Consider the following 25,686-nt stretch of genomic DNA (forward strand, 5'->3'; position numbering starts at 1 on the left):
TGACACTCTGTGGGCTAAAATTGTACCACGTCCTGCTTGTGTGTGTGTTGTGTGTTGTGTCCTCATGGTTTGTATGTTTCTACATCCTCTGTCCAGCGAGCATGAGCAGTTCATTATGGAAGAGCTCAATCAGAGAAACTTGATCCGCGAGTTAATGAGCGATACCGGCTCAACAGGCGTGTGCCTCTGCAGCAGGAGGGATGATACCCGACAATTTAATCAGGCCAGTTAATGGCGTATACCTTTTATCACACCTCTGCCGTAGAAAGAAGCTACATCATGGGGCTGGATCATGGCACCGCCAGGGTCAGGGTTTTGCACATCAATAGTCCTGTAAAGTGCTATAAGCCGATGTTAAAAGGCAGAACTAGAGAGGCTTCCTGGGCTTTTTAAAGCAGCGTTTGTTTCACACCGTGGCAGACACGCTTCTGTTCTCTTAATGTTGAATCCAGAGTTTAAACAGTTCACAACTATACCCGCCCAAGAGGGCGCACCACTTAGAAACATAAAAGGAGAAGTTGCAGTGGTGGTGATTGATGGTGATGTAAGACCGGCCTCTCTGCTTGGACGCAGTTTTATGTGGTTATTAATAAAGACAAAGCCTCCATGTCCCGCATCCAACCAGCCGGCCACTTTGTGTGATGGAGCAGCAGAGTGAAGAGGGAACAGTGGACTGGAGGTTGATGCGGATCAGCGAGGATTAATGATCGGATAACTACAAACCACAATGCAATCTCTCTGTGTCTTTCTCCGTCCACCGTCACACTGTGACACGTGCTGCCAAGAGGTGGAGGGAACAAAAAGGGTGTGGATAGAAATATGACGGCACGAGTCAGCGGATTTAGGAGGAAAATGTTATGACAGAAGTAGAAGTGGAACATAGTGGATGTGCTGTATCATAATCATGATTTTAATAAGGATCATCACTGCGCCATTATTGTTTATATTGTGTTTATTTGCACACTTTCCCACGTTTGTGTTGCAACTGCTCCACAACAACTTCCCTCGGGATCAGTACAGTTTTATCTTGTCTTAATAAAATATCTGCTTTAGCTTCTCATACATCAGGATTTGCTGCTTGGTTGTGTTTTGTCATTTTGAATTGAATGGCTTTGGTTTGGGACTGCTGGTTATAGATGAAAGACTTCACCTTGGACACCAGGGCCTTCTTTATTTTTCACCCAATGTCAGCTGGGATCGGCTCCAGCCCAAATGATAAGGGGTTATACGGATGGATGGATTGATGGATAGGCCTTCTTTATTGAAACGCTGCACACAAAAACCCAAATTATATACACAAAATACAAAACATCACGCAAAAGCAAACAGTTAATTTAAAAAAATGGTATTTTTGGTTTGGTTAGTTACCAATCTACCAAAATGACCAGTGCGACATCATCTGGTCAACAGCTCAGCAATTACAGCTTCTATGTTTCTTTTTCCTCGTCAGCCTCCAACCTCTCAACCTCTTCCTCAGTCTTTTCCTCCCGTCCTTGTTGCCTTTCTCGCTGTGACTGTCGTCAGTTCATTCTTTTGTCCTCCCTCCTGCTGCTATAGCTCCACTTCTATTTGCAACTCGTTTTGTTCCACCTCACTTTTCGTCTCACTGTGTCTCTCTGGGTCACGGTGCCCCCTCACTCCTCCCTCTCCCCTAATGTTTTGGAGGGGCCTCAAGTCGGCTGACACTGTCGGCTCCGTGTCTATTTTTATCCCACCGCCAAGCACCTGTTGATTACTGTGGATGAGTTTAGATCCGTGACTCTGTGAGTTTTTTCCGCTGTTGTGACGCAGATTCGTGAATTGCAGATTTCACCAGGAAAAGGGAAATTATCCCTCATGTGATTTTGTGTCCAGACTAAATTATGTAAGTTTACAGCAGTACTTTTAAAAAAAGTTGTGGATTTCAACCTCCAAGGTTGCGGAGGAGACACGTGGACTCTGAACAATAAACGATTTTGTCACTGGCAGTGATAAGCTACATCTCTGCCAAAATGTTGAGGACATTTTAAGCAGTGAAGCGCTGCTTCCACTGAAGTGCTTTTTCCAGAACTTTTCACTAATGGTCAACACTTCTGCTTTGAGCTGTGTCAGGCAGGCTGCTGTCCAAAGGGTGCGCTCACACCGCCTGCTCGGGCCAGCGCACCAGGAGCTACTTAGATCGGAACATAAGTGAGAGATGAACTGAGTTGGAGGTGTGCGTGCGCACGATCCAATGTGCTGTCGTGATTTCGTATCGCAGCGTCAGTCTCTCAGAGTGAAACCAACAGGGCTGTTCTGTGTAGACGAGTAATGGAAGCGTGGAGCAGACTGCAGAGAGGTCCTGCAGGAAGAAGTGGAAAGATAAATGATAAAACCACACTTGTGTGTGTGACTCAGAGCCGATACCACGGACACACATCAACGAACATACACTCATCATTCAGTCTGGCCTGTGAGTCTTGTGTCACGTTCTGTTTCTTGACGGTTTAATCCAGGACAGTTAGGCCTGGATTAAAACTTCACAGTTCAGCTGTAATTCATTTGATCTTTCTGTGGATGATGTTTTTGCATTTAATCTCTTTATCGCTACAACAAAAATGATCCATCTCAGTTTCCCCTTGTGACTTCATCAAAGTGCTTGTTTTGTTCGACCAATAGTCCAAAACCCATTTTACAATGAAATAAAATAAAGAAAAGCAGCAAATCATTTTTATTTCAGAAGCTTAAACGAGTGAATCTGAAGCAGTTTTGCCTGATACATGATCATCATACTTGTCAAACTATTATTTCATCATTCGTTAGTGCTGAAACAAAAGACAGAATTATATATTCAGTAAAAATTGGCACTTGTTGCTTAAAAGAAGCATCATTATCTAAAGAATTGAATTCTTTGGATGTACACATTTGTCTTGGACTGTGCATTTAGTGAAAGCATGTTTGTAAAGAGATTTGATTGTAAGGTGTTTGCGAGGGCGGTTGACAACGTGTTAAAAGTGTAATATTCCATAATGATAGTAAATAGTAAATGTGTAGTAAGTGAACACATTACCAATGCTGAACAGTGTGATTTAACCCCGTTTTCTCTCTCCTCCTGTTCTGCTATTTATAACTACACATCTCTCTCTCTCTCTCTCTCTCTCTCTCTCTCTCTCTCTCTCTCTCTCTCTCTCTCTCTCTCTCTCTCTCTCTCTCTCTCTCTCTCTCTGCATCAGTGTGTGGGGGAGGAGATCTGGGTGGACAGTCGGACGGTGTACATCGGTCATAAAGAACCTCCTCCGGGGGCTGAGCCCTACATCCCTCAGCGTTACCCCGACAACCGCATCGTCTCCTCCAAGGTGAGCGAGCCACAGCCCCTGAGTCAGAGCCATGACACCGTTCATCATCCTCCCCTGCTTTTGTTTTCGTCTTTAGACAACCATGTCATCTCTTTTGTGGCCATGTTTTTTTTTTTTAAGGATGACACATTTCACTTTGCGTGTGTTCGTCAAACCGTGCGTCACCACTTCTCTCGCCGGAGGAAGCGGACGATAATGTGTTTCCCCTTTCTGTTATTGGAATGTGCGTGATAGTAATTCTGCTGTCGCTTTGTCCCACAGTATACCTCCTGGAACTTCATTCCCAAGAATTTGTTTGAGCAGTTCAGAAGAATCGCTAACTTCTACTTCTTGCTCATATTTCTGGTCCAGGTGAGATTTTCATGAAAACCATAAGCAGCGGCCATTTTTAAATTCTGAAAACACAACAGTGAAGCTCCAAGGAAATACTCTGCCAACTCTCTATTCGTCATTTGTTAAAACAAAACGAGCGTTTTCTAAAAATACACCTGCCTAATTGGCTTCACATCATATAAAACTACTAGTGTAGATTATTGCTTCTCATTTTCCAAGAACATCTTAATTCTTCTTCAGTATTTTGAAGAAGATTTGTAATGTATGTGGCACAAATCTGCAAACATGAGGGTTATTCAGAGTTAGCTGGTGCAGAGTGTCCTGCTTGTTATTGGATCTGTGGAACCAGAAAAGTGTGTGAAAACATTTCAACACCGCAGATAATTTGGCAAAGTTTGCTTGACTTTACTTGGAACGTCGATGTCTGTACTGCAATTCATGGCAGTTCATCCAACGGTTGTTGCCACGTTTCAAACGTCAGTAAGTTTACTTTGCTAACTTTTCTTATGGTGTCTGAATTAAAATGTGTAAACCTTGGGGAAAACAGTAGAAAAGTATTATTATATGCTGGTTCTTAAAGCCATCGTTTGCACTGGCCGATCAAATGAGTGCTAACAGCAGTTCAGACCCTGCTCTCGTTGTTCCTTGATTTCAAAACAAATGCAGTTTTCCAAGATTAACAGTTAAGTCCTGCACTTGTGTTTGAGGTTACCTGGATGAGGATTACCAACATAATTTGAATTAGCTGACACCATATTATCCTGAAATAGTGAGTGCTGTGCTGCTCAGTGTCTGTCCGTCTAAATCAGAGAGAAGCAGCTTTTTCCTTGAGCTACTAAACTGCAGCAAATGTTGAATAAACATCCAAGGACAAATTCATCATGGAGGAGGAGGATACAGCTACTTCTTTACCAGCACCGCCTCAGCTGAGGTCTTAGCGTGCTGTGTTCTATCAGTAGCATGTGAAATACTGCACCCTCTTCATGGGACAAACGGGGCATGGCAATGTTTGTGCTCCTCTGGGTCATATGCATAGGTACTGTCTCTAAAAAATAGGAAAGGAAATATTAAAGAAAAACACAAGTGAGCTATCCCAGAATGGAGTGCAGATGGAGGAAATCAAACATGATTTGATGACTTGGATACTTTAAAGGTGCCAGATTGGTGCTTGATTCCTTATTACAGAAGCGTTTCCCTGCTGCACTTCTTTACTCAGCATCCTCTCCCTTCTCCTTTCTGTTGTCCCCCCTTCAAACTCCTCCTCTTTTCCTCTCTTGCAGCTTATCATCGACACCCCCACGAGCCCAGTCACCAGCGGCCTGCCCCTCTTCTTTGTTATCACTGTCACCGCAATAAAACAGGTAGGACACACACAAACATTGATGCATTTCCAGGGAAATATTGCCAGCAACGATCCCCGCTCACACACACCAACCCCCGGCCTCAAATACACACACACACACACACACACACACTCGCTCTACCAATCGGCTGCTCTATTATCTGAATATACACATTCCTGTCCGAGCGAAAGGACATGCCATTGAATATGTCTGGTGATGTGAGAAATATGATCATGAATGGTCTTCTCTGTTAATCACTCGAACTGAAGATCCCATGCCCCTGGGAGATGCATCCTCTCTACCGCGTCCCGGTACTGAGGGATGGGGGTACTATCAGTGATAGATAGAGCCGTTCTGCTTTAGGAAGCCTGAGCTTTGCCGGGCCATCAATCTAAAACATGACGTTTTTGGCTAGCGATCCAGGAAAGCGGTCACTAAGCTCAGGGAGCACAATGCTAATTAATTACAGTGTATGACTTTCACCTCTCCCCCGCCGTCTCATACTATGCTCTGGCCCCGATGCTTTCCGCACAATAATCTATACCCCTTGGCTTTCTCTTCCTTTCCCCCTTACTATCTTGTTCTCTATCCCCCCCCCCCCCCCCCCCCTCTCTCTCTCTCGCTGCTTCCCTCTTGCTCTCTCAGGGCTATGAGGACTGGCTCAGACACAAGGCTGACTGCTCTATAAACGAGTGTCCGGTGGACGTGGTGCAGCAGGGGAAGGTGGTGAGAACACAGAGTCACAAGCTACGGGTAAGAATGGCCTCATTAGAGCAGCGTAGCACCTGAGGCCACAAAGCAACACCACAGTACACTGCTTCAGAGCTCTCTTTTTCTATGACTCTCTCTCACCCTCCCCGCTTCTCTTCCTCTCGAACTTTGTTCGCTTTCTCTCTCAGTCTCTCTCTTTTCTTTCCCACCAATTAATTGCCCTGAAACTGAAGTAGAAGGACAGATCTAGTGTCCCCCGGTGCACCAAGCAAGAGTCCCTTGGCAAGTGAACAGGACTGATGTATTTCATGAGTTAGGATATTTCTGTCATCTTCTCTTATGTCATTCTGATGCAACAGCAGAGCACTCTTTGGTATTGCGCTTCAGTCATGCTGGGGGATAGAGAACATGCTCAACGTACAACCACGTTTTGTCTGTAAACCAGTGCACGAGTTGCTCTTCTTCTGTTTTATTTTTGACGAAGGACCTAAACATACTGCTTTCGCAATCTGGGAACTGAGTTATTAATGTGCACGAGCAGTTACCGCCTGTAAACACAGGTGTTGCCAAGTCAACTCGGACAAAAGTTATGATATATTCTCGTTATTGTCAACAAAGCCCACGAAAAGCAACAATGTATCAGTGCGCTTCTCAATACTTTATACCCTGTCTTGTCGCTGCCAAGAAAACAATCAAAAGCTAGTGTGCACTCAAGCCTCTATAGCTTCATCTAAAACTCACAAGAGTTCACAGTCCTTCAAATATTAACCAACCAGAAGTTAGAGGGCACTACTGGTCGATATAAATCATTGTCAGGGTATCTGCAAGTATTCAATTCAATTTACAACGTTCTCAAATATTTTGTCTTACCTGTTATAGACGGTAACAATAGCTGTATGTTTCATTTCATCAGTTACCGGTATATCTTGTTTTGTAGTTGTGGGTGCACTACCAGTTTCCTGTGACTCTTTGACGGGTATGAGTTTGAAACAAATATCTTACATTTCATTCTATGTGGTGGGGAAAGTGTCTTTCCAAGCCTTACATTTGGTGAACACTGCAGAAAGCCTGATTCCACAATGCAGATGAATAAGTCCAACGGTGTTACTTTTTTCGGGACAGATTGCAGAGTGCTCGGCACAATACAGCAGCAAGGATGGCAGCGGGGCGATAGAGTAGAGCCAACACCAGCTCCGTTAATGTTGTTTTGTTTTATTCAGTGGTCCCGTTCCTGGTAGAAAGACATGAACCAGTTTCACCGAGCCGGCATATTACTCCGCAGATATCTGTCTTACATCATCTCAGCGTAAATGAAAACGGAGGTGTCAGACTACGTAACGTGATTTTGTAGCTCAGCACCTCCTTTGTAGATGTGTAGATACGACATATCTCAGTCTTGTTTCACCATCGTGTCGGAGGGTATAATTTAGGTACATCTCATTTCTGCTGCGTCTGCTGCTCTTGTCGAGCATGCAGAGACTGTGGGACGTTGAGGGTCAGCTTAGAATAGGGCTTCAATACGGCCTTAAAGGTTACAGAGTCTTATAGTTTGCGTCTCCACAGCAGTAGTTCCCGCTGGATGTCACTGGTCCAGAAAGACATTCTACAGCAGAAAACAGAAAGTCTCTCGCTCTGTCTTGTTCCGTCTCCCTTTGTCTTGTCTTCCGGCGTTTTCTGTTCCAAGGTTTCTCACCACCACAGATCAAACGGGGAGGATTAGCGTGTGAATTGGGAGCAGGAATAATGATGAATATATTCATCATGCAAAATCAGAGAGCGTGTGTCATGTGTATGGTCACCGTGGAGATGGGATTTATCAGAGTGTAAGCTGCTCCGCAAGCATAATCCGTGCACAATTTCTCAATCCTTTGAAAAAAAAAAAGGAATGGTAGAGGATGAGCAGACGATGCACCGCGGGTCTGTGTGTTTGTCTTTTACAATCCGTGTTTACGTGAAGCTCTCATTTATTATTGCGTAGGTGGGGGACATCGTCGTGGTGAGGGAGGATGAGACTTTCCCCTGTGATCTCATCCTGCTCTCCTCCAGCCGCCATGACGGGACCTGCTACGTCACCACTGCCAGCCTGGACGGGGAGTCCAGTCACAAGGTGCCAGGACGAGTGCGGGATTTAGATGAGATATGATTTCATTTGTCTTTGAAATGAACCATCATACAGTTTGTGATCATAGACTGAATATATTTGGTGGTAAATTATTAATCAAACAAAACAATCACTTAACAAACTGCAATGCGTTTTTCAGTTTTTTCTGGCATCAATCAATCTAGAAAATAATCAGCAGATTAATCACTGCTGAGAATAACTGTTCGTTGCATCTCTATGCTTATCAATCAACACACGAGTACAGACGCACAAATGCATAACGATGTAAGCGCGGCATTTCACATTTTCACTCGTTCATTGATGTCACTCACACGACCAAACACATGGCTGAGCACACACACGCACGCACACACGCACACAGACACACACACAGTTGTGTTTTCATCACTTTTGGGGAAATTATATGAACACACATTTATTTCCTGGAGACTTACCACAACCACTACCAGCCTAACCCGTGGCTTAACGTCAACCTAAACCTAACCTTACCCTCCCCTTAAAGCAAGTCTTCATCCTAAAATGTAACAATTTATACTATGGGGACGTGCATTTTGTCCCCAAAAGCAAGGCGAGTCCCCACAATGTGACTGTGTAATTAGATTTATGTCCCCACAAGATGGGTCAAACACACCCACGCTCACACACAGACACACAGATACACACACACACACACAGCATATGGTGGAGTGCTCCACCCACTCTCCTCATACATGCCCCCGGGGGCGACCCCCTGCTGTGCTCACCATCCCAGCATGCTGTCCTCCTCTGCTGACCCGGCTCGCCCAGTCATTTAGAAAAGCAGCTGAACGCCAGACGGAGGAGTCAAATGAACCCGGCTCTCATTAGTGGCTGCGGGTGACATTTTCCTTTGTTGTTGTCTTCTTCTTCATCATCCCCCTTCCTCCACCTCCCTATCTCAGACCTATTATGCAGTACAAGATACCGTGGCCTTTAGAACGGAGCAGGAGGTGGATTCGCTACATGCCACTATTGAATGTGAACAACCACAGCCTGACCTCTACAAGTGAGTGTGACACACGCTCGCTGATGCATCTTTGTACACATATTATCATCCACAACCCTCTTTGACGAAGATCCTCCCTGTTGATTGTACTTTGCTGTGACTCTTTTTGCAGATTTGTGGGACGCATCAATATTTACAGCGACAAAGAAGAGCCTGTGGCTAGGTGAGTGTCATTTTACCGTCGGCAGGTACTCTGTAGTTCTTGGGTATAGCTTTTATTAACGTGACCAACTCTTTTTCTCAATGAATCAAATGTCTTTAATGTTTTTTCTGTAATAAAGACAGCCACGGCTTCTGTTTCATTCTTGCAGACCACTTGGGGCTGAGAATTTGCTCCTCAGAGGAGCCACACTGAAGAACACACAACGTATTTATGGTAGTAATGTGCAGATTCACTGTTTAGTGTCGCTTGAATGTTTGAGTTAAGGAAAGGCTGGTGTGGTTATTGGCTTGATGAGTGTTTTTTCTCCCCTCAGCTGTTGCAATCTACACCGGTATGGAGACTAAGATGGCGCTTAATTACCAGTCTAAATCTCAGAAGCGCTCCGCTGTAGAAAAGTACGATTAACGTCCCCACTCCTTCTCCTGCGTGATCTAGATTTAAAGTGTGATTGGTTCCTGTTTCCTCTTCCTGATCTTTACTCCGCCTCTCTGCAGGTCGATGAATGCCTTTCTGGTCGTGTATCTGTGCATCCTGATCAGTAAAGCGGTGATCAACACCGTTCTGAAGTACGCTTGGCAGTGGTCTCCAGACCAAGACGAGCCCTGGTACAACCACAGGACTGAGAACGAGCGCCAGCGCCACGTGGTCAGTTCACCGACCTCCAACTCAAAAGCACGGTGTTGACACCCAGCCCCCAAAATCTCATCTCCCTAAAACTTCACGCCCGTTGTCTGTCTCCCTCCCTCCTTCAGGTGATCCGAGCATTCACAGACTTCCTGGCCTTCATGGTCTTGTTTAATTACATCATCCCAGTGTCTATGTACGTGACGGTGGAGATGCAGAAATTCCTCGGCTCTTATTTCATCACCTGGGACGAAGAAATGTTCGACGAAGAGCTGGGGGAGGGAGCTCTGGTCAACACCTCTGACCTGAATGAAGAGCTGGGACAGGTACACGAGAACACACACACACACACACACACTGACATTTGCACACAGTATCTGCATTTAAACTATTTGCAGACGTGCTCTTACCCTACCCTTTCTCTTCCTTCCCTCCCAGGTGGAGTACGTGTTTACTGATAAGACGGGCACTCTCACTGAGAACAACATGGAGTTTATTGAATGCTGCGTCGATGGGAACGTCTACGTCCCGCACGCCATCTGCAACGGCCAAATCCTCAGCGCTGCCTCCAGTATAGACATGATCGACTCCTCGCCTGGAGGATACAGGAGAGTAAGTACACAGGCTTCTAAATCCAGCCTGAACAGACTCAGTGTAACTCTGCTATCGAATATCGACGAGAGTAAAGAAAACTCTTAACATATTTCAGTTGAAAATGAAAGAGAGCCATGCTCGCGGATGAACTAACATGTCACGTTTTCAGGCAGGAGAACAAATGTTTGTTTTGCTGATCAACACGGTCGGGATACAGCCGGCGTATTCAGTTCATGAAAACTTTGACATTGTCTTTGTAACCCCTAAGTGTTTGCTGTGTCTTACATGGGGGGGGGGGGGGAAAGGTCCTCTGGTACACAGAAAACTGATGAGCCTCGCTTTCCTGGCTGTGGCAACAGTAATTAGTTTAGATGTAATAGAAGAAAAATGTGTGTAGTCAGCATGAGCAGCAGAAGCCACCACAGATGACCAGAGAGAGAGCGAGAGAAGAGCACTCCCTGCCAAAACGTTCAGTGCAGAAGAAAAGAGTTCACGGATGTGCTGCATTATTGCTTTGTAATTCTGGGAAATGTAGTTCAGTTCAGTTCTTACTGGGAAACCAAATGTGTGCTTCTGAAGAAGTTCCGCACCTTTTGAAAAGAAGTCAACTGTTGCATTTGTAACATGAATGTTTGTTCGTGTCTGTAGGAACACGAGGATCTGTTTTTCCGGGCGCTGTGTCTGTGTCACACGGTGCAGGTGAAGGAGGAGGAGACGGTGGATGGCATCAAGAGGGGCATCCACCAGGGCAAGCCCACCTCCTTCTACATCTCCTCCTCACCGGATGAGGTGGCTTTGGTGGAGGGGATGAAAAGGTAAACACACTTAAGCTTCAGTTTGAGGGTGTTTGTTTACATTCACATCAGATGAACAGTGTAAGAGAACTGTAGCTATTTATATTCATAGTCCCCCAATATAAGCCGACCAGGATAAAAGAAACTTGAAGTGTGTTTGATATTTGGCTGGGAATCCTTTGCTGTAAATCACTTTCTGAAGTGTAACACACACGTCAGCAGGATGTGACAAGGAGACAAACATCATCAGATTGAGGACAGACTGACTTACATGTAACCAGTCAAGAATGCACCACCGCTTGACAATAAAGGACTCGATAACTGTTTCTGTATGTAACTGGACTTCCTGCATCGCATTTCACCTGAAGCACGGACCCTTGCGTTGTTTTTAACACGGGGCTATTTCTGGTCTGCACGTGGCCTTAGACACACGTAAGACACGCTTCTCTCGCTTTCACAGATGTGTTGAACTGCGGTAAGTGAATGTGTGAGCTGTGCTCAGGTTACACTAAATGCATCAGAACTGCTTTCCAAGTGTGGCACAAGGGAGTAATGCTGCACAGTTTGTATTGATACTCAGACTTACATGAATCATCTCTCTGTCTCTCTGTTTGTGTCTCTGTCTCTCTGTCTGTCTCTATGTCTCTGTCTCTTTGTCTCTGTCTCTATGTCTCTGTCTATATGTCTCTGTCTCTTTGTCTCTGTCTCTATGTATCTGTCTCTCTGTCTCTATGTCTCTGTCTCTATGTCTCTTTGTCTCTGTCTCTATGTCTCTGTCTCTATGTCTCTGTCTCTTTGTCTCTGTCTCTGTCTCTTTATCTCTGTCTCTATGTCTCTGTCTCTGTCTCTTGTCTCTGTCTCTATGTCTCTGTCTCTATGTCTCTGTCTCTCTGTCTCTATGTCTCTGTCTCTTTGTCTCTTTGTCTCTGTCTCTATGTCTCTGTCTCTTTGTCTCTGTCTCGTTGCCAGGCTGGGTTACACCTTTCTGAGACTGAAAGACAACTACATGGAGATCCTCAACAAAGACGACGAGATTGAAAGGTTGGTTAGTTGGAGTTAGTTCGAGGTCTGTTGTGGTTTCACCACAGGAGATAACGTAGGAGTAGTTGAGTTGATGGAGCTGTGGTCGTATATCAGCTACCCGGAGAGAAAGGGCTCTCGGATTGTGTTACATGTTAAACGGAGGGGAAAAAACAAGAGGGTTGTTTTTAGAAACCGCTCAATCGGATCAAAATGCTCCAACTGATCTGGAAGAATGAAAGGCAGCGAGATTCCATTGGAGAGTGCTTTTGTGGAAAGCGTCTAATGTTTTGATCCGTAGGAAGTGCTCATGTAGCCACCCCTCACTCTCTGCAGTGGCCTGTCAATAGTGAGCTATTTTAAGGAAGCAGGGGAGCTGGAGGGGGGGGGGGGGGGTGCGTCCTGCAGATGTAAAGGCTTTGCAGGGAATGGAAAGGCAAAAGGTTCTACTCTCACACTTGCTGTTTTCAACATTTGTTGGGAATATTTTGGCCTTTTACACAAACTACCAGACTACCCTAACATGCACTAAATTCAAACCTCAGACCGATGTTTTCAGTTTCACTTTATTTGAATTCCAGTTTGCATTTAAAAAAGTTCAAAGATCATCTGCAGTTCTCAGAACTAGAAACAGAGAAGGAGGGGCGTTACATTAGAAGTGGATGTGTTGACACTGCAAGAGTGACAAAGTAAGTGACCTACTTTTGACGTCATAGTGTAAGATTACACACAAAAAACAATGTATAAGACATCAAACGTTGTTGTACTGCAGATGAATCATGAAGGCGATCAAACCCTGGAATAGCTCTTTTGCTTTTCAGTCTTTGATATTGCCTTCTTCATTTTTCACTTGTAAAAAAAGACAATGTACAGTGAGAGCTGAGTGGACTCATTTTAATTCAGTTGCAGAGTTAAGACAAAGAAACCCCTTCATTGAAAGTCTGTCTCTCCTTCAGATTTGAGCTGCTCCACGTGCTGAACTTTGACTCCGTCAGGAGGCGAATGAGCGTCATCGTCAAGTCAAGCGCAGGTAAGATGTACTCAGTGCTATCTTCATGCAGTTTATAAGTCAATGGTCGGACACCAGACTCCTCTTTCAGTTTGTTTGAACGTTTTTTTTTGTGTGTGCTTTTGTGGCATCTCAGGAGAATGCCTGCTGTTTTGCAAGGGGGCGGACTCATCCATCTTTCCTCGTGTCGTGTCTGGGAAGGTGGAGCAGGTGAAAGCCCGGGTGGAACAGAATGCTGTTGTAAGTGTACAGTTTTGGTGCATTGTGTGAGGCCAGTTTTGGGATAGATATATTGTTATATAACAGTTGAAGGGCGTTGCTATATGAAGGCCATCCATCTCTCTCTTGCAGGAGGGGCTGCGGACTCTGTGCGTCGCTTACCGAAAGCTGTCAGAGTCTGAATACCAGGAGGCGTGTCATCACCTGAACGAAGCCAAGCTGGCCCTGCAGGACAGGGAGCAGAGGCTGGCGCAGGCCTATGACATCATTGAGAGGGACTTTGTGCTTTTGGGAGCGACGGCAGTGGAGGACAGGTTGGTCGAGAGAGAGAGAGAGAGAGAGAGAGAGAGAGAGAGAGAGAGAGAGAGAGAGAGAGAGAGAGAGAGAGAGAGAGAGAGAGAGAGAGAGAGAGAGAGAGAGAGAGAGAGAGAGAGAGAGAGAGAGAGAGAGAGAGAGAGAGAGAGAGAGAGAGAGAGGCAGCAGCAGCGGGACAAAGGAGAAGATTAATGAGTCATGAAGCCGTCTTCAAAGTATAGTAATGACTCATGAGGGTAAAAAAAGATTAAGTCTGAGTTCTGATAGGTTGCTGCTGTGCCTTTTGTTTCCTTAGAATACTGTTACTGTTAGAATACAAGATGTGTTTAAGCTCTTACAAAGTAGAGCCCAGTGTAGTTTTCCCCAACTGATCGATCAGCTGCCTGACTGCCTTGTAGATAAACTGGTGAAGGGCAGGGACAGGATTGGTCACGCATTGATAAAGTTATCACCAGCTGGTAGTTGATTGATTGAAGTTTTGATGGATGCTTTAACCTACCCCGCTGGAGGCTGAGACCCTGATCGACTTATTGATGCGCAGGCTCCAGGAGAAAGCTGCGGACACCATTGAGTCACTGCACAAGGCCGGGATGAAAGTGTGGGTCCTGACGGGGGACAAGATGGAGACGGCGGCGGCTACCTGCTACGCCAGCAAGCTGTTCCGCCGCAGCACCCAGATCCTCGAGCTGACCAAGAAACGCACAGAGGAGCAGAATCTGCACGATGTTCTGTTCGAACTAAACCGGACTGTTCTCAGACAACGCTCTATTTCTGGGTATGACATCAGTCATACCCTGCAGTGCTGATTGTTTTCTCCGTCAGTCGTTTGGTTTATACCACATCAGTAAATAGTGCTCGCAAGTTTAGAGTCCAAGGTGAATTTACTAAAATGTAAAACAAGAACGAGCTGCAAATTATCACATCTGGAACCATCACATTTTGAAAATGACCATCGAGTGATTGATTATTTGACTGATAGTTGCAGCTTGACGGTGTATACACAACATTTTGCATGATAAATGCTGTGGATCCCTGCATCACATGATCATAAATAATATTTCCATTTAAGTTCAAAGAATTAGAATATCAAGACTGCAGACTGATCTAGAATGGGCTATAATCGAAGCTTTCCTGTTGATCGGTCTGTGATATTTTGATCCAGGTTGTCAGTAGACTGCCTCGACTTTGGTCTGATCATCGACGGGGCCACGCTGTCTGCAGTGCTGAAGCCCAAACAGGAGGTGGCCGGTTCCGGCAACTACAGAGAGATCTTTTTAGAGATCTGTCGCAACTGTAGCGCTGTGCTCTGCTGTCGGATGGCACCACTGCAGAAAGCGCAGGTGAGAGAGCTGCGCTTCACCTTACAGATGTAGTCCGGGCCCGTTCATCAGTGGTAGTGACTGACGTCGGGCTTTTGTTTCTGCAGATTGTGAAGCTAATTAAAGCCTCCAAGGAGCACCCCATAACCCTCGCCATCGGCGATGGGGCCAACGATGTCAGCATGATCCTGGAAGCACACGTGGGCATTGGTGAGTACATTTCAACACCGTAATAAGTGTCCGTTAGTAAATGGAAGACGCTGCTTCTAATAGAGGCCCGGTTGATTTGATGAAGATGTATGGGTCACACGCAAACATTTTTGGCAGGAATCCTTGTGAGACATGTACTGAGACAGGACGTTTAACATTTGACAGTGAACTTTTATGATCAAATTCTTTCAACAAAAATCCTTACTTGAATACATTATAAAATAAATAATTATAATTGGTAACTATAAATAAATAATATATTTAATACATTTAAAAATGGCCACATATACCTACAAATTAATTTAATAAAAAATGCATGCACTATATTTGACTATCTGCCAACACATACAATCATGCAATATATTTGTGAAAAGCCAGTTTTGGCTCACCAATATAATAGTATATTAGTCGGGCTCTAGTCTCCATATTTAGGAAACCACCTTCATGTGTTACACCCATGGCTGTGTTATATTCCTAATCAGATGTCATGTAACCCATCTCCCTTTTCTCCTGAAGGCATCATGGGTAAAGAGGGCCGACAGGCGGCAAGGAACAGCGACTATGCCATCCCGAAGTTCAAACACCTGAAGAAGATGCTGCTCGTTCATGGCCACTACTATTACATCCGTATTGCTGAGCTTGTTCAGTACTTCTTCTACAAGGTACGAGACGAATGCCTCGTGCGCTCCACTGGCTCACGCGCTCTAATCACTTTATGGTAATTCCCAGTGAAACACTTGAGTGTAAAAGAACCAGATTTTGCAGCTTCTCTGACAGATTACCGGATTCATGAATCGCTGGTGAAACATTGTCTCCTGGATTCACGGCTCCGGTGATCAGTGTGGGCGGCTCCGCAGCAAGCAGCCAACTCATTCATTTTGTCCTTCTTTTGGCAGGCCAGCTCTTTGCGGCCCACTCAGTGAGCTTATAGCAAACAATCTCTGCGTAAACAGAAATGTGTAGATGGTGGCATTTTTAGATTCTTCAAATCTTTTCCCGTGTACTCGTCACAAGCTGATCACTCTCTCTTTTTTTTTTCTCTCCTCTTAAATCTCTCCAGAATGTATGCTTCATCTTCCCTCAGTTCCTGTACCAGTTCTTCTGTGGTTTCTCCCAGCAGGTAAGTTCATCATGCTGTTAGGGCTCCAGTCTGCATGCTCACAGTGTAGTATGTGCAACCCCGGTACATATCCTAACAGCGTCACGGATTGAACTGGCTTCATGCAGAAATGAATGCTTTTTCAGTGTTTATGTTTAAAGCTGCATTCATTTGTTTCAGAGACGCTCTACTCTGCATTTTCCCCCCTTTTTCTTTTTGAATTCATGACCCACAAACTCCACTGTCATCAATCTTGTTTCCAGCTCTAATAAACCCACTTCACTGTACCTGCCAAACACCAAAATGGCGGAGTTAACAACAACAACGAACTGGTCTCAAAGAAGCACATCTAGCAGCTGAAGGACCTGCTATGTTTCCTAGAACAGAGCTAAATGGAGACTAATCGTCAGATCGGCAAAGCCACAGCTGGAAATGAAAGCGAATGTCGCCTGCTGTATTTGAAATTTGACATTTATGTGCAACATGTTCATTAAAAACTTGAATTTGTCAATATATTCAGCTTGTTCTGCTGTCGACAAGTGGCCAAAAACAACAAATTAAAGTAGCTTTTCAGATAGCCTTCGGTTCCAGAGGTCTGATGCCGTCTGTGTTGTCTTTGTCCCTCTGCAGCCTCTGTACGACACCGCCTATTTGACGTTGTACAACATCAGCTTCACCTCACTCCCCATCCTCCTCTACAGCCTGGTTGAGCGGCACGTCACCATTGACCGGCTCAGGAGGGACCCCTCCTTGTACAAGTCAGCGCAGTTCTGATGAAAGAACTTTTATGATGCAATCTCTGTTTCTTTTACTCAGCTGCTTCTTTTGTCTGCCGTCTTTCTTAGGGACATAGCGAAGAACTCCCTCCTCCGCTGGCCCGTCTTCATGTATTGGACGTGCCTGGGTGTGTTTGACGCTGTTATCTTCTTCTTTGGTGCCTACTTCCTGTTTGACAACACCACCTTCACCAGCAATGGCCAGGTGAGCCTATGTCAACAGAGGCAGTGGGATCTTGTCATTTTTGTGAAACGAGTGGAAATAGATCAGTTTGTGGGGCGTTCCAGGTGTCCTTTCGGGAAATTGAAAGAGAATAATGGACACAAAGTCAGTGCTCCCTTTAAGAACACTCATCCATCTTCATTGGATTCTCATGAAAGAGGAGTTAAGTGTTGCAGGATGACTTTGCGGTCATGTTTTTGTTATTGTGGGTCTGTAACAGTAAGGTTCTGTCCCAGGCCCCCCGATAGGTCAGCAGCATCGGATCTCCATTCATATCGGCAACGCAGTAGCATCTTTCTCTGTATTGTTACTTTGTATCATGTCAACTGTTTTCAATTGCCTTTGGTCTTGTTTTTTAAGTTGAAACATCCTGAAGTTCATTTTTCCCTTTGTCCTGATTCCTTTCTCTTTTCTCCCCCCTCCTTCTCTCTGCTTCCTTTCTCTTTATTTTGCTCCTCTTCCACTTCTTTCTTCTTCTTCTTCTTCTTTCTTCTTCTTCTTCTTCTTCTTCTTCCTCAGCTTATGACCACCAACACACAGATGGTAAGCCTATCTCCCTCCCTGTCAGCTCTCTCTGTCTTTTACGCTTTTTTAGTTCCTGTCGTACCGTTTAAGCTTTCAGTTTAACCGTTTCATCCAGTTTCATCCCTCCTCACTTCATCCTCCATTCCCTTTCATTTGAATGTGTCGTCTTCCAGTGCTCCATTATTCCTCTAATCTCTGTAAAGCCCTGAATCCTACACAGTTCCTGATCTTAACAACTCCACTGACATAGTAGAAACCTTAGATGCTCCCCCACATTGTCCTTGTGTTTCGTTGTGGTAATAAACAGAGTAATGCTCGTATGCATTAAGATCTAACATCTGTTTGTTGTTCTGTTTAACGTGTTTGTGCATCTGTGTGTATTCGTACGTCCAATGTATTTGTGGTAGCAGTTCTTGGGGTTGGGTAGTTTTTAATGTCACTGCTCCAGCATCCAGGGGTTGGCTGGTCTGCTTTCATCCTGTACCCTTTGTGTACGGGTGACAAACGAACAAAAGAAAGCAGGTTTAAAATGAATATTCCTGCTGTTTATTGCACCCATAAAGAAAATAATTAATGGAAGGAGGCACTCTTGCAAGGAAGGTGCGCTGGTACCAACAACCAGCTGTGGTTATTACATAAATTCCCGGCTTTCTTCGTCTTGATTTCCCTCCACCCCCCTCCCTCTTTCATTACCTCCCTCTCAACTCTCTGTCCATCTGTCACTCCTGATGTCTGCGAAAACCGTTTCTCGGATGTCAGCAGGTAGAAAGATTTGGATGCAAAGAGGGAAGGGAAAGGATAAATATTCTCAGTTTATTGGCTCCAAAGCTAAGTACCTATTTAAACGGATCACCTGAAACCACAGCATGTCCTCCAATCCATGGATGCTGGGTGATAGGGGTGTGTGATTGATGTGGCCGCTAACCCTCTTCTTCCCCTCCTTCCCTCGCAGATGTTTGGGAACTGGACCTTCGGGACTCTCGTCTTTACTGTGCTGGTCTTCACCGTTACGCTCAAGGTGCGTGAGCACATGTCTTAAGCAGTGACGCGGGGAAGAAAAGAGACACCCCAGTGTCATTGCATCGTATGATCCCTCCATTTAAATGAGTTCATTACCGTTGCACGTGTGCCCCGTCGTATGCGTGGACAAGCTCGCGGCGCACACGTTAACTAGCATGTTACGTAAATGATCGACGACACACGGGCCGCTCAGTTTGCACAGCAGTAACTCCTAAAGGCAAAGTCATTGGCTTCATTGACAGGCTGAGTGTTTTTACGTGTGCATTCCGTTTGTTTCAGCTTGCCTTGGACACACACCACTGGACCTGGATCAATCACTTTGTCATCTGGGGGTCACTACTCTTCTATGTTATTTTCTCTCTTCTCTGGGGAGGCATCATTTGGTAAAATATGTTTTTTTTTCTAGGAAGTGCAACTTTTATGTAGCTTGGGGAGAGTTGTGAAACCCTTTTCTGTCTTTCCCGTTGCGTAGGCCCTTCCTGAACTACCAGAGGATGTACTACGTGTTCATGCAGATGTTGTCCAGCGGTCCGGCCTGGCTCAGCATCATCCTGCTTGTAACGCTCAGCTTGCTGCCAGATGTCATCAAGAAGGTCCTCTGCAGGGCCATGTGTCCCACAGCCACCGAACGTGCACAGGTACGATCTCGGCACCAAGCTTTGAATTCTCTGGTCCCCAGGTTCGGTGTTTCTTTTCCTGTAGCGACTTCTGCTTTGCTAATATCATGAACCAATTAATGCTTTCCCATTTTTTTTAAAAATCAGCCTTTTTATCAGATCATTTCAGTTCATCAACTGAAATGGTCTGATATAGTAAGTAGAATCCACTCCTACGCGAGCTGATACTTAATGTTTTGACTGTAAGAAACCACATGAGTAAGCTGCAAATCTATTCCACTCAATTAATCCTCCAGGAACGCCATTAGAAACCCGAATAGCTTTGAGCAACACTGTGATTTAGAATGACTTTCTGTTCCCTGTGGCTTAGCCTCACCTTCCCGTGAAACAAGCTTCACCGTGAATGGCAAAATGAATGAAAGGTCTGACAGATTTCTCCCTGCTGTGCTCTTTCTTCTCTTTTCTCCCTTCTCACTGCAATCTGATGGACCACCATCACCCGCACCATTCTCCCTTTTCCTTTCATTCACCATATCCTCCTTTTTCTTCCTTTCTTTTTTCTCCCCCCCCCCCACACACACACACACACTGCTCCCGTGACTCTGCACTCTGCACTCACTCGCTCTTTCGGGGGGTAACTGCAGTCCTCTCGCCCGTGCCTTACTGTGGAGCCGTCCACCATCTTCATGCTTTCTCAGTCCTCCAGCAGAATGAGTTTCTGATTGGCCCAGAGAGACGAGAGAGGAGCAGGAAGAGGAGGTGACTCTCTCTCTTTTAAGCCCTCGTCTCTGTGTGCATGGTGGTATGTCTCAGTGTAAACCACCTATTACTGTCTCACTTACTGCCTCGCTTCATGTGAAACTAACTACTAGGTCGCTATTGATGACAATAGTGAAACAGTGTTTGGTTAGAAGATTATACTTTCCTGTCACCCTTCCCATTATATATATTGTGTGTCTTTTGTGTTTTGTTTTAGATGTACTGTTTAAGATATTTCAATTGCATGCCATGATTTATAGTGTCTTTTATTTTGTCACCTTGTTTTTGAAATGATTTTGGCATGTGTGGGACCACATTTTTTCTAAAATTGTTGGTCAGAAACAAAAATTAGCAGAATGTCTTCCATGCAAAACACCAGTTTGGTATTTCTTATTTGCTATTCTGGTTATTCAAAAATGATCAACTGTTGTGATACATTTTTTCAAAATCTTAAAGCTCCACCTTCTCCAATCTAAAGATATGCAGTTTTTTTTTCTGTTATATTATATAACATATGATTTATCGACAAAATAAGCTTTACTTGCTGTCCCAATTATTTGTCATCACTCAACCATTCCAGATCACGTGTTAGCTGTCAGATAGCCTGACGTTGATTGACAGAAATGGTGTGCAATCCCGAAAGACGGTTAGCGACCTCTTATTGCCAAAGATCCACGACAGCGTTTAAGCTTCCCTCTAAAATGTGTCCTTGGAGATCAAATCAGGATTGGACAGTGGCATTTACAGCTGTGACTAACCCAGAGTGCACTGGGGCCTTATCTGAAGTCCCATTCAGAGTTGGTCGGGGAACCTGAACATGAAAGTGTAATCACTGCACTAACAGTTAGTCCTTTTTCAGTTTAGTTGCAGTGGTCACAGTTACCACAAACAATGTCTAGCTCGCCAAGGCCAGTGACTATATCTGGATACAAGATGCACAGCCTGAACAGGTTCATTCATCACCTCACTTTCCTTCAACGTCATCCACAGACGGTAAGGACAGCGGGGCCCCCGGAGGGCTGTGTGGCTCCTGGCACTGCAGATGGTGGAGGGGGAAGCAATGAGAGGAACCCGCTGTGAGGGAGACAGTAGAGAGAAAGCTGCTAGGAACTATGACCCCATGATGTCACACAGCCACAGCACCCCTCCCAGCACACCCGAGAGTACACCCCCCTAGGTGGGCTAGGGTCACCATGGTAACGGCACACAGAGGGCGTTTACCGCGGGGAGTCGGGTTCCTGAAGCTGCTGCCGGGATGCTTCCTGCTGCTCTGCACTGCACTGCATGGGGCATGCTGTTGTGCTGTGGCGCAGGCTCGGGGGGGGGGGGGTTGGGCCTAGATAACTGCATCTACACAAGACGTTTCCTTTCGTCAAACCTACTTTCAGGAATCGGAACCTCCAATGAACTCTGCAGTGCTGGTTGCAAAGCATGCTGTGCTTGTCACTGCATGTGGGATGGGAATTGACCTGATCAGGGGAGCAGCCAATTTAGGAATTGTGTCCTCTCTTTATCAGACCCAGGCTACTTCATTTCATCCATTGCCACTTGTCATGTGGGCAACAAGTGGTAGGCTTGTCGCGACTCCTCTTTTGCAGCTTAAGACAGATGTGAAAGTAAGCTAGAGGAGCTCACACTGAAGGTTCTGGGTCACAGGACGTTTAGTTGTGAAATTTGAGATGACTGAGCTGGTTTTATACGTTCATACAGATTTGAATAACGTTTCGTTGGTAGCTTAGGTCATTTTATTAGGCAGGGTCATCAGTAGGTTACCCAATCCAACTTGATGTCACAGATGAAACTGAAAAGTCCAAGTTGCCCAGGCAGCTTGTATCTGAAGAGTATCATCTTGTATCAGGAATACTGATGACATCTGGTGTTGGAAGATGGAATAGCGAGTGTAATTTATGTCTTCATTTTATAATCTGTCACCAGTATTAATCACATTGGGAATGTTCAGAGGGTTTCTCATCATTGATCAGGAAATGATGTCCAGAATCCACAATGTTTGTTCAGTAAATTTGATCCAAGCGTCTATAGCATTACCAACCATTAAAACTAAACATCTGGATGTATAAAACAAATCTATTACACCTTCTGAATGAATCCCTGCTGTCCGATCTTATGCATCAAGCCAGCTCACATTCTCTTCTCATTCACAAGTCATTTGATCCGCGTGGTGCAATTCACCTCATTTCCCTTTCCCGCGTCTGTGGTTTGGATTTCCCTCGTGACGATGCATCCTTCCTTCTCTCCGCAGGATGACGAGAAGCTGTCGCGGGCTTGCGTGGCCGAGTTGACTCCACTGTCCCCTCGTCGATCCTACAAAGGCACGAGCACGGACTCCTCTCACCTCCACCTCGGCGCTGCGGAGACACTGTCGCTCCGCAGGTCTGATCCCCTTCCTCAGAAACTACTGCTCCACTTGGCGGAAGGTAGAGGGGCAGACGTGCGCTCTCTCAGCCCCTACATGCTCCGTCTCTCGGGAGAAGGGTTTGCCTACTACGCTCCGGGGCCCGAGACCTCCGTGTGAACACAAACAAACGCGGGCTCCGAAACTATGTGCATGTGGATCTCGCGGGCCGAAAACATAAAAGTGCATCGGCGCCTGGATGTGCGACCAAGAGACGGCATCTCAAGGATCAAGGATTTCTAGAGCGAAATACAAACAAACATGTTCACACGCATCCACCTCCATGCTGAGCTTACCATGTGCATTTCCTGGGCTACACCTGAGTGAACAACCCTTTAGATATTTCAGCCCTGACGCCTCATCTTCATACTTTGGTAACATCTTTTCGATTCAGTGTCGTCCCCTGTCTTAGTCTCAACCAAGTTCCGAACCCAAACTCTTACTTAAACAAGTCGAAGAACAAAAAGGGGCGAAGGTGCGTTGCTTCACGCGCTATTGAACTGTCCTGTTTCAACATGTCAACAGTCGGGCCTTTTTGTTTATTCCTTGTCCTCATTTTCTCCCGTTCTTGCCTGTTCCTCCACTTTCCATGTCCCGTTTGCTTCTTTGTTCATGTTTGTTGAAAACATTTCTGTACAGTTTGTGGTCTGGCCAAGTAAGGGTTGAGCCGGTCAAGCTCAACCCTTTAGGTGTGCGTGTGCATGTGGGCGAGTGTATGCATGAATTTGCCTGTTACTGTATGTTTGTACGTGACACACCTTTGCCTTACAGGTAGCCACACAGCAGCAGGCTAGTAGCCAAAGGAGAAAGGTGTAAGAAAAACAACAAAAAGAATCATAAAAAAAGTAGAACAGGTGTAATCCAAAGCCTTACACACACACACACACAGCTGCAGGAGGGAAATCTGAAGAGGGATGTGCAGTATACTAGCCACCCTGCCTTAATTCATAGATACTGATTTTTAGTGGATTATATTTCTCTGTCAGTTTAAACATGCTTGTGAGTAGACCGGTTCAGAGGGTATACGTGTCTGGTACAGTGTGTCAATTGTTCCTCTTCTTTTACCCTCACGATTGTGTCGACTTTTGTTTTCTTCTTATCTGCCAGTGTAGCATGTCGGATCTCCCTGCAGCATGCTGATCCGCTCCTCTCTCGGTTCTTCCATATCCTCCCTCGTCCCGGGAATCATTCATCATGAACCATATCCAGGCACCTTTGTCTTTCTCCCAACAATGAGCACACTACCCACTCCTGCCCCAGTGTGGTCCTGTGGGGTAACAGCAGCAGCAGCCCCGGACTCTTTATTTATGGATGTCCTAAATGACTTGCTACTCCTCCCTGTTGCATTGTGCTTGTGTGTTTGCTGCCATGCTCTGTGTTGTGCAAAAGTTCACGTAAGAATGCTGATGTCATGTCACATTATACGGTTTTTTTTTCTCTGTGTTGCATTTGTCTGAGTTCTAAAGTATTGTTCTAAAAATGATTGATGGCGGTCACTGTTGATGTATGGATGTAACTTAAAAAAACAAACTTTTGATGTATATTGTAGTAGAGATGTTCTTTAGTCTGTTGTGAGTAGGAGGGAGACTTGAAGCGGCGATGTCACAATCAAATCGATAGAGTGTTGAACTGATTTGTCCATCATGTCCTCCAGCTGACGATTGTAGCTCTTCATGGATGAACCACTTTTCTGCATTTCTAACATCCGAAGTCGTCTTTGTCCAAAGCATATCTGTCCTGTTGCACAGCAAGTGACTGACTCTGGGAGTCTTGAATGTCAGATTCCGAAGCATTTTTGTATGTTTATACAGTTTATTTTCATACACATCACCATCTGCCAACATGTATAGATTTAATAACAGGTGTTCGGTATTTTTTTACTGGGGCACTGATGATTTTTCAGTTTGGTTGGAGGTCTGGATTTGTCTCTTTCAGTTTTCACTCAAGCCTCCACAAGTGTTTGAACTTGGGGGCTCAACGTCCTGACCTCAGTAGATTAATAGAAGGGCCTTGGTGCTTGTTATGCAGTGTCCCACCTCACTGTGCTGTTGCCATACTGTATCCAGACATATTCTACATGTCGCATACAAATCCTACCATAACAACGCTATAAGGTCTATTTTTACTTTAATACTGTAATGGGGAATTCTTTGGAGTCATTCTTCAAACACAGTTTGTTATCCGAGTCCTCCACAGTCATTTTTGTGTTGTCCACATTGAATATTTCTTTTGCTACTTTTGTATCCCAGAGAGAAGACTATATTTTAACTGTGTTAGAATGTGTGTTCAAGTTTGTAACCAAAATTAGAGCAACATACACATGATATGATTCATTAGAGATTTACAAATAGGTCTACACACTGCACTTTGTTCTACAACAGATCAGTTTCCCCCCTAAAACAAGGTCTAATGTCCGTCGACTAGGGGCTTATAAGTGTTCACTCTTCCTCACAAGTTATTTTTCTAAGAATATAGTGGGTGAGAGAAGAAAAAAAAAAGTGACCAAATAACTTGACTAGGAACAAATGGGTTTATCGCACCAGCCTTCTCCTGCTGATCAGAATGTCAAACTGCTTTTTCTAAGTCCATCAGCAGAAGAGCTCATCCTGTCACTCCTGAGCTTGGCAAATGTCTGAAGTGTCGACTTCTGTGCTCTGAGCAGCACGCATCTCATATCAAACCTTTCAGTACGGCACTGTTTGTACTACTAAACAGGTTTTGAGAATTTACTTTTTGTTTTGGATAAAGACTTTAAAAGTTCAGTTGTTGACTTTTTGCCAGCCTGTCTGTAGCAAATGAGCACTGTATTGTCATTCTGCTTGTAATAAAGAAAGAGTGAAAGCATTTGTCACCTGTGTTCATTTCATATAATTGATGCACGTTTTCCTGCCATTGTTCCTGAATGACCACTAGGCTCTCTCTTGTCATTTCAGGCCTCAGTCAATTTCCACCATTCAATAGATCGTCACGCGCCAGCACACCTGCGCCTCATTCACGCTAATCAGCCACTCGGTACCAGCCCACAGACATTAACCTTATGCAAGGTTGTCTAACAGTCAGTGTAGCTCCTATAACATTGTCATACTCACGGGGAACAGTTAAAAGTATCAAACTCGATGCAGCAGAACCACTCTTTTTTT

The 25,686-nt window shown here is 45.0% G+C and overlaps 1 protein-coding gene across 3 annotated transcripts in view; it reads left to right on the plus strand.

Annotated features, from left to right (window-relative positions):
- The window catches only part of LOC306783789 (phospholipid-transporting ATPase IH-like), a 29,405-nt gene extending 4,083 nt beyond the window's left edge, over positions 1 to 25,322 (plus strand). The window contains exons 2-31 of one of the 3 annotated variants that reach the window (XM_079277601.1): positions 3,192 to 3,314; positions 3,576 to 3,665; positions 4,928 to 5,008; positions 5,636 to 5,743; positions 7,680 to 7,808; positions 8,744 to 8,847; positions 8,960 to 9,010; positions 9,159 to 9,223; positions 9,324 to 9,405; positions 9,505 to 9,655; positions 9,763 to 9,960; positions 10,073 to 10,246; positions 10,877 to 11,043; positions 11,992 to 12,063; positions 12,999 to 13,072; positions 13,188 to 13,291; positions 13,403 to 13,584; positions 14,127 to 14,360; positions 14,748 to 14,925; positions 15,012 to 15,114; positions 15,631 to 15,776; positions 16,175 to 16,234; positions 16,844 to 16,971; positions 17,059 to 17,194; positions 17,732 to 17,755; positions 18,690 to 18,755; positions 19,037 to 19,140; positions 19,230 to 19,395; positions 20,019 to 20,133; positions 22,394 to 22,503. In XM_079277601.1, the coding sequence (XP_079133727.1) occupies positions 3,192 to 3,314; positions 3,576 to 3,665; positions 4,928 to 5,008; positions 5,636 to 5,743; positions 7,680 to 7,808; positions 8,744 to 8,847; positions 8,960 to 9,010; positions 9,159 to 9,223; positions 9,324 to 9,405; positions 9,505 to 9,655; positions 9,763 to 9,960; positions 10,073 to 10,246; positions 10,877 to 11,043; positions 11,992 to 12,063; positions 12,999 to 13,072; positions 13,188 to 13,291; positions 13,403 to 13,584; positions 14,127 to 14,360; positions 14,748 to 14,925; positions 15,012 to 15,114; positions 15,631 to 15,776; positions 16,175 to 16,234; positions 16,844 to 16,971; positions 17,059 to 17,194; positions 17,732 to 17,755; positions 18,690 to 18,755; positions 19,037 to 19,140; positions 19,230 to 19,395; positions 20,019 to 20,096 (3,378 nt within the window). In that variant the 3' untranslated portion in view covers positions 20,097 to 20,133; positions 22,394 to 22,503. Of the gene's footprint in view, positions 1 to 3,191; positions 3,315 to 3,575; positions 3,666 to 4,927; positions 5,009 to 5,635; positions 5,744 to 7,679; positions 7,809 to 8,743; positions 8,848 to 8,959; positions 9,011 to 9,158; positions 9,224 to 9,323; positions 9,406 to 9,504; positions 9,656 to 9,762; positions 9,961 to 10,072; positions 10,247 to 10,876; positions 11,044 to 11,991; positions 12,064 to 12,998; positions 13,073 to 13,187; positions 13,292 to 13,402; positions 13,585 to 14,126; positions 14,361 to 14,747; positions 14,926 to 15,011; positions 15,115 to 15,630; positions 15,777 to 16,174; positions 16,235 to 16,843; positions 16,972 to 17,058; positions 17,195 to 17,731; positions 17,756 to 18,689; positions 18,756 to 19,036; positions 19,141 to 19,229; positions 19,396 to 20,018; positions 20,134 to 22,393 lie in introns of all 3 variants that reach the window. The other 2 variants (XM_079277599.1, XM_079277600.1) reach the window with 2 other exon arrangements.
- The last annotated feature ends 364 nt before the right edge of the window (positions 25,323 to 25,686 follow it).

This window comes from Melanostigma gelatinosum (assembly GCF_949748355.1).
Source record: "Melanostigma gelatinosum genome assembly, chromosome: 10".
NCBI lineage: Eukaryota > Metazoa > Chordata > Actinopteri > Perciformes > Zoarcidae > Melanostigma > Melanostigma gelatinosum.